General features: G+C 42.5%; 2 protein-coding genes across 7 annotated transcripts in view; one reads left to right on the top strand and one right to left on the bottom strand.

The window, feature by feature from the left end:
- Window positions 1-1,399, top strand: part of DONSON (DNA replication fork stabilization factor DONSON) — a 29,186-nt gene extending 27,787 nt beyond the window's left edge. The window contains exon 11 of the mRNA XM_055279552.2: window positions 1,197-1,399. The gene's annotated coding sequence lies outside the window, so the exon portion shown is untranslated. The remainder of the gene's footprint in view (window positions 1-1,196) is intronic.
- The window catches only part of SON (SON DNA and RNA binding protein), a 34,341-nt gene that overhangs the window by 15,564 nt on the left and 5,324 nt on the right, over window positions 1-13,453 (bottom strand). For 3 of the 6 annotated variants that reach the window (XM_055279529.2, XM_055279531.2, XM_055279532.2), the window contains exons 3-6: window positions 6,767-12,673; window positions 4,836-4,996; window positions 2,778-2,924; window positions 2,375-2,563 (exon numbers count right to left, since the gene is read on the bottom strand). In XM_055279529.2, coding sequence (XP_055135504.1) covers window positions 2,375-2,563; window positions 2,778-2,924; window positions 4,836-4,996; window positions 6,767-12,673 — 6,404 coding nt within the window. Of the gene's footprint in view, window positions 1-1,483; window positions 2,274-2,374; window positions 2,564-2,777; window positions 2,925-3,088; window positions 4,607-4,835; window positions 4,997-6,766; window positions 12,674-13,453 lie in introns of those variants that run through there. The other 3 variants (XM_055279533.2, XM_055279535.2, XM_055279534.2) reach the window with 3 other exon arrangements.

A 13,453-nucleotide genomic window follows, 5' to 3' on the forward strand; every position in this document is an offset into this window, starting at 1 on the left:
TAACTGGAACTAAACATTTTAAATTGTGACTATTTCCTCTACACATTTTAACATTACTGCCAGGTAAAAGTGCAGATATGAAAGCAAAAGGCAATCCTGCCTCTTTGCCCTAGTATTTTGGGATTCTTTTCTTTAGAATTAATCTGTATGTTCTTTTGAGTCTAATCTTCTAAGCAGCTTAAAGAGGTTTTATATCAAATAGTTACATATATCGTCCCACAAGAGACATCTGCTTTATTCATTTAGCCCTTTGAAAAGAATTGTAAAATAATTTTACCTTCTAGGATTCTTCTTAAGAAAAAAAAATTTTTTAACAAAAAATAGTAATGTCACCATTATTTGAGTACCTTTCTCTATCAACTTTTCCCACCAGATTTAAGAATAATTCTCCTCAACCTTTAATTAAAATCTGACAACTTTTGATTACAAACAAGGCTAAGGCACCACACTCAGTGTTAAGATTGAAAATGGCTGAGTACTGAATTTCAAATACACACACACACACACACACACACACTCTCTCTCTCTCTCTCAAAAAAGTGTAAGCATCAGGAGTTACTAAGCACTTTCCCCATGATTGAACTGAAGAAATTCAAAACAGTTATGCTCACTTATCTTCTCAGGAAGATCCCTTGGAATTCTGCAATATTTGTTAAGTCTTCACTTCATTGGAAAATATTTGTCATACAGACTCTCTCCCTATTTTTTTTCCAACTCTTTTTTAAATGCTTAATCTGCAGGAAATTACTAAAAGCATACATATTAGGATTTCTAAGTAAGTCTGTTCAACCCTCTTATCATGGTTTCTATTCAGCTACTACAAGAAGATTAAGTCAGCTGCACATGTCAGTTAACCTTTCTCTCTTGAGATATGCAGGTAGCCTGATTTGGGGATTAACAACTCAAACGGTCTCACTAAAATATTATCCGAACCAACTATCTCCCTCTTAACTGGTGATGGCATAACTTGCTTCACTTGTTGAATCCCATGGGAATACAGATTATCACCAGTAACTGTAAGTTACACTGGCTAGTTATCATGTCCAGCTTCATTGTATAGAACTTGTTCTCTCAAAATGCTGCAGGTCAAACAAAAAAAAAGTGAAAATGTCACCTGTGAATAGCTTGGGGAAAAAAGTACTGCTATCAAAAAATTTCTGATTTGGGTTCTGTTCACTTTCTGATTTTATAAACAGGATTTATTTGTAGAATTGGAGGTGTTTACTGCAAGATGATGATATGGCCAAGCCAAGGAAGGGAACCTACAGTGAAGAGTACAGGTGTCTCTGATCTACATATCCAAGAACTGCAAGAAAAATGTCCAGATGGGCATCAGATACCTAGTCCAGTCCTTGGCAAAAGTCTGGGCTTTGGAAACCAAGGGCAAGAGGTGATGACAACTAATCTATAGTATTTAAAACTCCCACCCCCCTATTAAGACTCCACCCTCCCACATCCCCCAAGCGTGATTTTGCACAACAAGTTAAATAAAAGTAAACTGTTTATTAAAAGATACAGCAAAGGTACAGATACAGAGATACATACAAAGATACAGATATATATATATTTACATATATATACAGTCTTGCTGTTTTCATGTGCACTATATTTAGCAGCACATTATTTAATCAGGCGGCATTTTAATGGGGTTGTTTTGACACTTGGCATTATTAAGATACAACTATAGCCCCGTGGAAATTTCAACGTTTGAATTCCACTTCTCCGACTTTTAATAGTAGCAAAGAGGGGAAGGAGAAGGGAATGGAGTACCAAGGCTGAGCATTAGGTTAAACACAAGAATTTAAAAGGGCCAAGGTAGCAAAGGGAAGGAAAAATAATTAAAACTAAAGGCTATCTGACAAACAACCCAAGAGAAACAGTAAGAAACCATCATTAAGGGCAATGGGCTATGTACCCAAGATGCTCACATCAGCCTACAATGACCTTTTCCAATCCAGTTCTTGTGTTGAACCTGAGGATCTGCCCTCTCCGATCAATCCCTCCACCCGATAAATTTGCTACCACCAAAATCTAGAGCTATAGAGCCTTGAAGCAAATCGGGAAGCTAAATAGTTGTACCTTGGACTACCTTCCCACAAGTGCAGGGAGGGCCCAATGTTGGGTAGGGATGTGATAACACTGTTCTCTGCAATTCGATGCTTTTCACTTTGTGGCTTGGTTCCACAAAGTGAATTGCATCGAGTTACTGTCAAATGAGAAGCTGCGGGTTGTTTCATCTGTCGTCTAACCCGGCCCTGCCGTTTAACCCGGCCCTAAGAAGAGTGAAACAGAATCCAAATCAGATATAAAATAACAATGAAATGGCAGATTCAGGTATAAAAAAGGAAAAATACATAATATTCCTCCTACTTACCTCTGAGGGCAAATTGCTGCTGAAAACATTATCATCATCTTTGTTTTCTTCACCATTTTTCTCCACAGGAACCCATTCTCCATAAACACTATCCGCTTCTTTTTTCCGATGTTGAGATCCAGATGATACAGGGAACTCTTTTGTTAATGTTACCTGGCTTTTTGGTGGAGTTGGTTTTGCTGCAGCAATCTAAAAAATAAAATGTTTCTTAATTAAAGCTCAATATAATATCTACATTAAATGGTTTGAGATTTTCGACATAATCTGAAGGAAATGATATTTACTGTCCATTATTTCTCACAGTATTTAAAACAAAAATTAATAAACTAAATTCGATTTGGGTTTTATTTAAATAGTTCCACAAGTTACACTGTTTTACCAATCCATAAGCACTAATACTCACATTCAGATTGAAAAAAATAGGTTTGGGTTCACTGAGTTTAAAGGGATGATGATAAAAAGGAGGTTCTTCTTCCTCTTCATCCGAAACATGAGGTTTATTCACTATTACATCATCATCTTCTTTACTCTGTGCGATCTGTTTACATTTCTTTAAAAGTAAAAACAAACAAAAGATAAATCTTACGCTTTATGTACAACATGTAATTTCTTAGAATCAAAACCACATAAAAGCAACTTTCAAAAGTTAAACAAGATTTATGACAGGTTATAGATACGTAACTTGGCAATATTAACTACTATTTAAACACACTCTGGCTGGTCAGTCAGTCAACAACATTTATTGAGCACCTACTATGTGCAGAGAGAGCACTTACTGGGCACTGTCTGGGGAATACAAAAAAAAAAAAAAAAAAGTAGTAGAAGACATGGTCCCTGCTCTCAAGGAGCTTACAATCTAGTTCAAGAGAAGGAATACATATACATGAAATAATTGAACACTTTTACAGAGCAACACAATAACAAGTGCAAACTGATATAATACAAACTGAATACATAAGTGCTAAAAGAACAAAGGCTTAAGAGAGAATAGTCAGGCAGAGTTAGAGAATCAAGGAATATTCCTTGAAGAGTTCTAAGCCAGATTTTCATAGTAAAGAACAAAGACTGGTAGGGAAAGGAGAAGTCATCCTAGTCAGATGGTGGTAAAAAGGTGAGAAGAAACTTGGGACAAGAAGGCTGAAGATGGGGCCGAAAACAGCAAAATACTAATGTTCATAGCATTTTGGATAAGGAGCTTGGATTAGGTAAATAAGCAACAGAAGCATTTACAAGGTCCTTAATTTTTTTAAAAAAGTTGTAATTCATATTGTAATAAATCTAAGTGAGGAAACAGATTCAGAAGCTTTACATTTTCCCAAATGTATGGCAAAACAAAAGATCTGAAACATTTGCAACAGGATTAGATAGCAACATGTCTCTCCATAAATGTTTTGTGGGTTGAGTTTCTTTAAGAAGAACTTAGGAAAATAAGGCATGATGGAGAGGGTGCAATTGATGAGGTCTGATACATAAAGCAAAGTCAATTCCTTCCTGAGATGCAAAGGAACAGACTCTATTACCTGGCTTTATAAAAAGGTCAAGAGTAAATTTGGGTACACCTGTCTCTATAAGCAGTATATTTAATGACATCTATTATCAATTGAAAATATTACAATAGGATAAAAAGCTCATTTCGCCAAAAACACAAGAGTATATTAAGCTTGTAACCAAGGGGAACAGAATATATTGACAGTGGCAGGCTGGCATAAGGCTAGCCAATAACAAGTTCCAATATATGAAACAGTGTGGTATTTCTGGATCCTAGCAGCAATATTTTAGCATCTCCGCCCCCCCCCAACCCACACCAAAAAAATAGTAATAAAACAAAGCCCCAAAAAAGCCTCAATTGAAAAGATCAAACTTTTAAAAACAAAAATAAGTGTGTTTAAAATATATATGTTACTGCCAAAACCCGAACCGCAGGAAGAACTGATAATGGCCGGCCATTATCGCCAATGGCTGGTACCAAACAGCCAAAACCCGAAATGTTGATGCGAAAGAAGTTCCTTTCAGGCAATGGCCAGCTATTCTTATTAATTTCCAAGCTCCGGTGGCAAAAGATCATTTCTGAAGATTGTCTGTGTCTTTGCGTATATGCAGTATACTCGTGGCGATCAGTGAACGCGTCGTGAATGGAAACGAAACTGTAGGCGAGCTTCTGCGTGTTGCTCACTCAACACCTCCTCCATTCAAACGAACCGTCCCACTCCTCAGTCAGTTTGGCTTCTAAAACTGGAAAGCAAAAGTAATGGGAAGTAACTTTTAGCTAGCGGAGCTTAGCCATCCCGGATAATGGCCTGCTAAACAGAGCTTCTGCCGCTGCCACATCTGTATTTCGGGTTTTGGCCACTCGGTGCCAGCCATTATCAGTTCTGCCCACAATTCGGGTTTTGGCACGCTCCAGAGTCAACATCACTGGAATAATCCATTTAAGAATGAAAACAAATTCTGTCTAGCTTACCTCAGTTAGTTCCTCTATAGTAGCTCCTCCTGACTTTTTAGCAACTTTCTCTTCTATAGTAGGTGGAGGTGCAGGCTTTAGGTTTGGCGGTAAAGGGACACCAGCCTTAGCACACATGGCAGCTGCATTAGCTTTGGCTATTTCAAGTAATTGAGCCTTATCTGTAAGAAGAAAAATACAAGCTGCAGTTTTCCTAAAAGGCTGTACATTTTGTATTACCAAAAGTCTAACATACTAACAAAACTAAAGGCATCCTAGATCCATCGAAGAACTTGGGTATCTAATAAAAAAGAAAAAAAAAAGGAAAAAACTATAGGCATCAATATTCTGCTCTAAGTTATAGCTATGATCAAACCACTGGCTCAAAGTTTTTAAGCAGTGGCCTCATTCAGGGAATTAAGTCCACATATTGAGCTTCCCATTAGAATATTACAATAGGTTACTACACAACTATAATGATCACCCTACTACACACACTCTAAGATATAAATCTGCCAAAGCCAATTTTATTTCACAAAATTATCATGACCTTAATCTCCTTCTAATCTGACACCTTAATCACTCTTTGGGCCCCAGTTCAAGTGCCACCTCTTTTCTTTTTTTTTTTTTTTGAGACAGAGTCTCACTCTGTCACCCAGGCTGCAGTGCAGTGGCGCCATCTTGGCTCACTGCAACCTCCACCTCTCGGGTTCAAGTGATTCTCCTGTCTCAGCCTCCCGAGTAACTGGGACTACAGGCACGTGCCACCATACCCGGCTATTTTTTTTGTATTTTTAGTAGAGACGGGGCTTCTCCACGTTGGCCAGGCTGGTCTCAAACTCCTGACCTCAGGTGATCCACCCGCCTCGGCCTCCCAAAGTGCTGAGATTACAGGCATGAGCCACCGCGCCCAGCCGAAGTGCCACCTCTTCTAACAAGCTGTCATTAAGTCAGAATTAACATTCCTTTTCCCATTGTTTTCCTAAAGTACCTCACCTCTATCAGTATTATAGTAATCACATTCTGTCCTTTTTAGACAGTGTTACTATAAGAGAGACATATATGCATTTTACCCATGTCTCCTCCACCAACTTGTAATCACTTGAGGAATTTCATACTGTTCCTCTGCTGTGAATAAAAAAGAACTCAGAAAACTTCTGTTGAACTGAATGCGGATTCTCCCTTTTTACTCTTAACCTCTTCTTCTTTAGACAATCCTGGCCTAGAAATGCCCAGTATACTGGGATAAGGATAAATTATCCATATTTATTGTAGGTAATCATGCATATCGATCAAGTATTCATCACCTCTGCATACTAAAAATCAGGGGAAATTAGAACAGTTATTTTTAAAGTAAAGCAGAACAGGTTATTAAAAATCACTCTGATCTAAAACGTTTAACTTTATTTAGCTAGTATCACCTACCCAATTAAATAACCCCCACATGCAAAATTCCCCACTCACTTCCATTACCAACTATACCAATCAGAATTACCTTCACCAACATTTAACAGTCCTATAATGCCATTTTAAGATATGTTAACTTATTTAAAAAGGAACATTGTAATTTTAGGCTTAGTTGCAAGGATGTATGTTAGAACACATACAATAACAATCTGAGCATATACTTAGCTTGTTTTTAATTTAGCTAGAGTTCTACATCTGCTTCTGCTTTCAATTTTTAGCTATGGCAAGATAACTGAAACAAAATAAAACATTCAAGTATGGAAACACCTTGGTTCTATTATATTCTGAAACAGGACTTTTTAACTCTAATTATAATAACTGATCCCAGTATTTCCTAAATACAGTACCATTTAATCATAAAAACTTAAAGACAGAAATATTTATCCTAAACCAGTAACTAAATATTTCACTTGACTCAAGATCAGAAAAAATTAAGGCTTAAAACATTTTCTACTACCATCCCATTAAATTTTAAAATGACTCACCCAAATCTGTCAGACGTTTGGGTGATCTGCCTCGTTCAGAAGACCTGGATCTTTTACGACGGATGGGAGATCTGCTAAACCTTCTTCTTAAGGGTGTTCTTGATCGCCTTAATCTGACTGGTGAGATACTGAAGCTTCGTCTTCTTACCACAGACCTTGATCTTCTCCGGCGGCTTGGGGTGCGGCTCCGACGGCTAGGGGTGCGGCTGCGGCGGCTGGGGGTGCGGCTGCGGCGGCTAGGGGTGCGGCTGCGGCGGCTAGGGGTGCGGCTGCGGCGGCTAGGGGTGCGGCTGCGGCGGCTTGGGGAAATGCTAAAGCTCCTCCTTCTACCCACAGATCTAGACCTTCGTCGACGACTTGGAGTATGACTCCGACTCCGACGACTTGGGGTTCGACTTCGAGCTCTAACTGTCTTTCGGTTATCCCTAGAGCTTGATCTTTTTCTTTTTCTTTCCCTAGACTTGGATCTGTGCTTTGGAGATCTTTTGCGCTTCTCTTTTGATACAGATCGTCTTCCTCTAGACTTTGATCTTGATCTGCTGCTCCTCCTTCTGCGTCTTGAACGTGACCGTGAACGTGTTTGAGAGCGATGAGACTTGGACTTAGATGATCTCTTCCTTGCCCTAGAACGAGATTCACTGGTACGCTTGCGTGATTTGTGTTCAGAAGATTTGGAACGCTTACTTCGAGATCTTAATGAAGAGTCTCTTTTCTTCTCTTTCTCCCCCTTATCACGGTTCTTATTTTTCTTGCTTTTTTCATGAGTGTCCTTAACTTTTACAAAAATTTCATAATCATCTTTTTCCTCTGAAGAAGACTCTGAAGCTCTTTCTGGCATACTACTTACAACCGGGCTGGCAGCAGATTTGTCACGTCCAACATCACTTGCAAGTAAAGGTCCTTCAATGCCAGCTCTAAGGCTTGTAAGACGTTCCATGTCCTTAGGAAGTAACGGTCTCACTAAATCTGCTTCATTAATATCCTCAATATTGGCAGAAAATCCTGAATCAGACAGTGTCTCTTTAGGAGGGGGAGGTACTTCTTTTTCTCCTCCACTACTTTCTTTAGGGCTGAGCAGAGCTGCTAATGTCTGGTCACTCTCTTTTACAGTTAATGGTTCTTCTGTATCCTTACTAACAAGGTTATTATTAGATGGTAAATCAAGATGAATATCTTTAGCAGGCAACGGCCCTTCAATATCAGCTTCACTACCACCACTAGGACTGGTGGAAATTACCATGTCATGTTCAGTATCTTGAGTAGTTAAAGATACATCAACATCATATTTATTAACTGAACTGAGAGTAGATGCTGTGATAAATTCAATACCCTTACTGGTTCCTGTTGCATCAGGTTCCAGAGCAAGAGGACCAGTAGAAGATAGAGTTTCTCCTGCATCAGCTTCACTAAAACCAGGGTAGGTATCCAATACTGTGCACTGTTTAGTCTCACTGGTGGGCAAAATTTTCTCTTCACCAATTTCCCCAACAGGACTAGTACTAGCAGCACACACTGTATTATGTTCCATCTCTTTAGCAAGTAAATGATTATTTATATTAAGGTCTATATTTATACCATGTTCACTTTCATAAGAGTCACCTTTCAGGTGTCCCTCAGCATGTGGCTCTTCACCTGAATGCAATGGAATCTCCTGCATGCCAATCTCTGGAGCAAGATTTTGATCACCAGAGGATAGATTAATTCCTTTCATCACATGTGATGACATGATACTAGATTCCAGTATCATTGGTGTGGACTCTATAGCCACCTCAGTTGGTATCACTTGAGTCTGCTCTGAGACAGTGACGGCAGGCTCTGAAACTGTCACAGTAGATTCCTGGACAGAAACAGATGGTTCTGAAACAATCATAGAAGACTGAAGGACTGACACCGCTGGTTCCAGGACAGGCACAGAAGGCTCCAGCGCAGAAACAACTGGCACAGGAATGGTAATATAGTCTGGCTCAGCCACAACAGGAGGCTCCGGGACAGTCACAACCGAAGGCTCCAGGACAGTCACAGTCGAAGATTCCAGGACTGTCACAGTCGAAGACTCCAGGACAGTCACAGCCGAAGACTCCAGGACAGCCATAGCCGAAGACTCTGGGGCAGCCATGGCTGGCGGCTCCAGAATGCTCTCTGCCAGCACTGGAGTAGTTACTGCTGGCTCCAACAAGGATGTAGACACCTCTGAGGCAACATGTCCTGAGGCTCTCATGGAATCAAATGTTTCTGCTGTCTCTGACATAACAGAAGGCTCTGATGCTAACACAGTTGGTTCAGCTGACACTGCGGGAGTTTCAGATACCATACAAGTCACTGGTCTCTCTGGAACAACTTCATGTTCTTCTGCTACTACTGCAGACTCTACAGGTGTTGACATAATTGAAGATTCTGGCTCTGGCGGTGGTTCTGGAACAGTCACAGCAGCCTCTGACACTAAAACTGAGGGATCTGATGCTGACACTGAATAATCAGTAGGCACTGCTGAAGGCTCTGAAATCTCACTTTGACTCACCGGAGGCTCAGGCTGCGATACAGACTCTTCAGAAGGTAATGATGGCACCTCTGTAGGCCAAGTATTTTCAGCTGTTAATGCTGATTGCTCAGTGGGCAATGCTGGACCCTCTGGTGGTTCCTCAGGAGGCAATGGTGGTGTCATTGGTGGCTCCTCAGGTGGCAATGGTGGCATTGTTGGGGGCTCTTCAGGAGGCAAAGGTGGCACCATATATGCCTCTGTGTATGTGTCAGTATAAGAATCGGTGTAAGAATCAGCAGCCATAGACATCATTGAACGATCAGCAGTATAAGATGACATCATAGATCGGTCAGCTGCAGAGTACGATGACATCATAGACCGGTCAGCAGCAGAGTATGACGACATCATAGACCGGTCGGCACCCATGGACATCATAGATCGATCAGCCATTGGGGACATCATGGAGCGTTCATAAGCTGACATCATGGAGCGTTCATAAGCTGACATCATAGAGCGCTCAGCCATAGGGGACATCATAGAGCGCTCGTAGGCTGACATCATAGAGCGCTCGTAGGCTGACATCATAGAGCGTTCAGCCATAGGGGACATCATAGACCGCTCATAAGACATCATAGAGCGTTCGTAAGATGACATCATGGAACGTTCTGCAGCATAGGACATCATCATAGAACGTCTAGATGCTAACATCAGGGGTCTAGGTGCTAACCTATATGGCCTGGGTGCTATTCTATAGGACCTGGGTGCTATCCTATAGGGTCTAGGTGACATCCTATAGGGATCAGGAGTTAGTCTGTAGGGATCATGGCCTAATCTATAAGGGTCCTGTCCTAACCTGTAAGCATCATGACCTAATCTATAGGGGTCATGGCCCAACCTATAGGGATCCTGAGCTAACCTGTAAGGATCCTGAGCTAACCTATAGGGATCAGGAGATTTTGAACCCAACATAGCAGAATCTTGGGTACTAGACGCTAACATCTGGGCATCCATGGTACCAGACGCTAACATCTGAGCATCCATGGTGCCAGAAGCTAACATTTGAGAGTCCATAGTGCCAGATGCTAACATCTGGGAATCCATTGAGCTAGTTGCTAACATCTGGGAGTCCATGGTGCTGGTTGCTAACATCTGAGAATCCATGGTGCTGGTTGCTAACATCTGGGAGTCCATGGAGCTGGTTGCTAACATCTGGGAGTCCATGGAGCTGGTTGCTAACATCTGGGAGTCCATGGAGCTGGTTGCTAACATCTGGGAGTCCATGGAACTGGTTGCTAACATCTGGGAATCCATAGTGCTAGTTGCTAACATCTGGGAGTCCATGGAGCTAGTTGCTAACATCTGGGAGTCCATGGTACTAGTTGCTAACATCTGGGAGTCAATGGTGCTAGACGCTAACATCTGGGAGTCCATGGTGTTGGATGCTAGCATCTGGGAGTCCATGGTGTTGGACGCTAGCATTTGGGAGTCCATAGTGTTGGATGCTAATATATGGGTCTCCATGGTGTTAGAAGCTAATATATGGGATTCTGGGGCCATCAAGGGATCCACTCCTACTGTTACAGAAGTCTCCCCCACTAATGTAGTAGGCAGCTCCTGTGCTACCGTATTATAGGATTCCAGCGCTGTCGTCGAGGGCACCTCCAGGGACTGCGACACGGTCATCGTTGACAGCTCCGATGTTGTCACCACAGACTGAACAGAGATCTCCAGCGCCACAGTTGCCACAGGCTGCCCAGGCAACTCTGGCGCCCCAGGCTGCCCTGGCAACTCCAGCACCCCTGTTGCCAGAGGCTGCCCCAAAAGCTCCAGTGCTCCAGCTGCCCCAGACTGCCCCGAGAACTCCAGTGCCCCAGCTGCCATGAGCGACCCAGGCAACTCTAGTGCCCCAGTTGCCACAGGCTGCCCCGACAACTCCAGTGCCCTAGTTGCCGAAGGCAGCCCTGGCAACTCTGGCACCCCAGTCACCGAAGGCTGCCCCGGCAACTCCAGCGCTGTCGTTGCCACTGGCTGTCCTGGCAACTCCAGCACCATCGTTGCCTCAGGCTGCCCCAGCAACCCTGTTGCCGTTGTCACCTCAGGATGCCCAGGATGTTCCACCGTTGTCATCCCCACAGGCTGCTCCAACTCTGTCGTCGTCACAGGTTGTTCGGTCAACTCCATTGCTACTGTTACCGCAGGCTGCTCTGGCAACTCTACTGCTGCTGTCACCAAAGGCAGCCCTGGCAACTCCTGTGCCATCACAGGTGGCTCTGGTACCTCCTGTGGTGGCTCCAACCCCATGGATGGTGCTGGAAGCCCTGGCAATTCCTGCGACAACTGTGGCACTGGTGTCACAGAGGGCCCTGGCAACTCAGGCACTGCTGTCGCAGGGGGCCCTGGCAACTCAGGCACTGGGGTAGAAAGGGGCCCTGGCAACTCTGGCACCGGGGTAGCAGAGGGCCCAGGTAACTCCAGCACTGGAGTCACAGGGGGCCCCTGCAACTCCGGCATGGAGGTCGCAGGTGGCCCCGGCAACTCCATCGCTGAGGCCACCGACGACTCCTGCAGCTCCAACGCTGTGGTCTTAGGCAGCTCCAGCAACTCCTGCGGTCTTGTCATGGATGAATCTGCAATCTCCGATGGTACGTCTACAGGCTGCTCTGGCAATCTTAGCGCTTCAATTGCAGATGACTCTGGAAAATCCATTGTTGTTGATGTGCTTGGCTCAGGGTACACCTCAGTAGGTGTCTCTGATGATACCACAAGGGTTTCTGAAGGCTCTAACACTTTTGCTACTGGGGGCTCTACCAACATGATCTTTGATGACTCTGGAGATGTGCTCTCCACAGATTTCGGCACAGACTTCATCTGATACTCCACTGACATTGTTACAACTGGCTCAGATGACTTCAACACCACTGTTGTAGTAGGCACTGGTGCTGTTGCAAAGGAATCCAGAATCTTTGTCATGGATGGTTCTGGCATTACTGCCACAGACTGCTCTGACATTACTGATGTAGATGCAACTGACAGTTCTGCAGTTTTTGTAGCTGGCTTCAGAGTTTCTAAGATGTGTGGCTCTGATACCTCCATTGATACTACAGGAGGTTCTAGCACAACTGCAGGGGATTCATTGGTCTCAGATAGGCCAAATGCTCTTGTAGGAAGCTCCAGCGCCATAGCTGAAGGTTCAGAATCAAACTTTAAAAAGGAATCAGATTCTAAATCTATGTTCCCATCATGATGAGATTTCGTCTTTGACTCAGATTCTTCTGGCTGTCTTTTATATTTTTTTTCCTTTTCTTTCTTCTTTTTCTTCTTTTTGTTTTTGTGCTTTTTATGCTTCTTTGACTTTTTAGTGGGAATTTCATCAGTAGGATCTGTTTGTACAGATACACATCTACTTTTTCTGGAGACCTCTTTCAAATCTGAAAGTAATAGAAATTAATTTTGTCAGACATTCCCCAAAGTAGAGTTAGATTAAGTCATATAAACCCATATTTACATTCCATGTTAAAACATCATAGTACAGGCCAGGTACAGTGACTCAGGCCTGTAATCTTAGCACTCTGAGAGGCCGAGGCAGGTGGATCACGAGGTCAGGAGTTCAAAAACAGCCTGGCCAGCATGGTGAAACCCTGTCTCTACTAAAAATACAAAAATTAGCCAGGCGTGGTGACGCACACCTGTAGTCCCAGCTATTTGGGAGGCTGAGGCGGGAGAATCACTTGAACCCAGTAGGTGGAGGTTGCAGCAAGCTGAAATCACACCACTGTACTCCAGCCTGGGCAACAGAGCAAGACTCTGTCTCAAAAAAAAAAAAAAAAAAAACAAAACCCACAGTTTAACACCTCACGTTAAATTAAAAGTTACCAAATAAACTATTTTTCATAAAACAGTTAACCTGGAGACTACTACTTTTCTGATACTTCTTTCCACAACTAATGCCTGGGTTAAAAATAAATTATTAATTTAACACCAAAACTTACTTTGAATTACATTAAGATATGTTTCACTAAATTCTATTAAAATAATTATTTCCTCCAGCTCCCAAATTATAGCAAAATTACTTTTAAACTACGTTTGTCACTGAATATTTCATGTTATTAGTTGCTACAGTTTCTATTAAAAATACCCACATAATATAATTTTTGCGATTATTAACCCTTGTTTATACAGGAAGCAACATGGCACTGGCTCTGGAACAG

This window comes from Symphalangus syndactylus, chromosome 5 (genome assembly GCF_028878055.3).
Source record: "Symphalangus syndactylus isolate Jambi chromosome 5, NHGRI_mSymSyn1-v2.1_pri, whole genome shotgun sequence".
Classification (NCBI taxonomy): Eukaryota; Metazoa; Chordata; class Mammalia; order Primates; family Hylobatidae; genus Symphalangus; species Symphalangus syndactylus.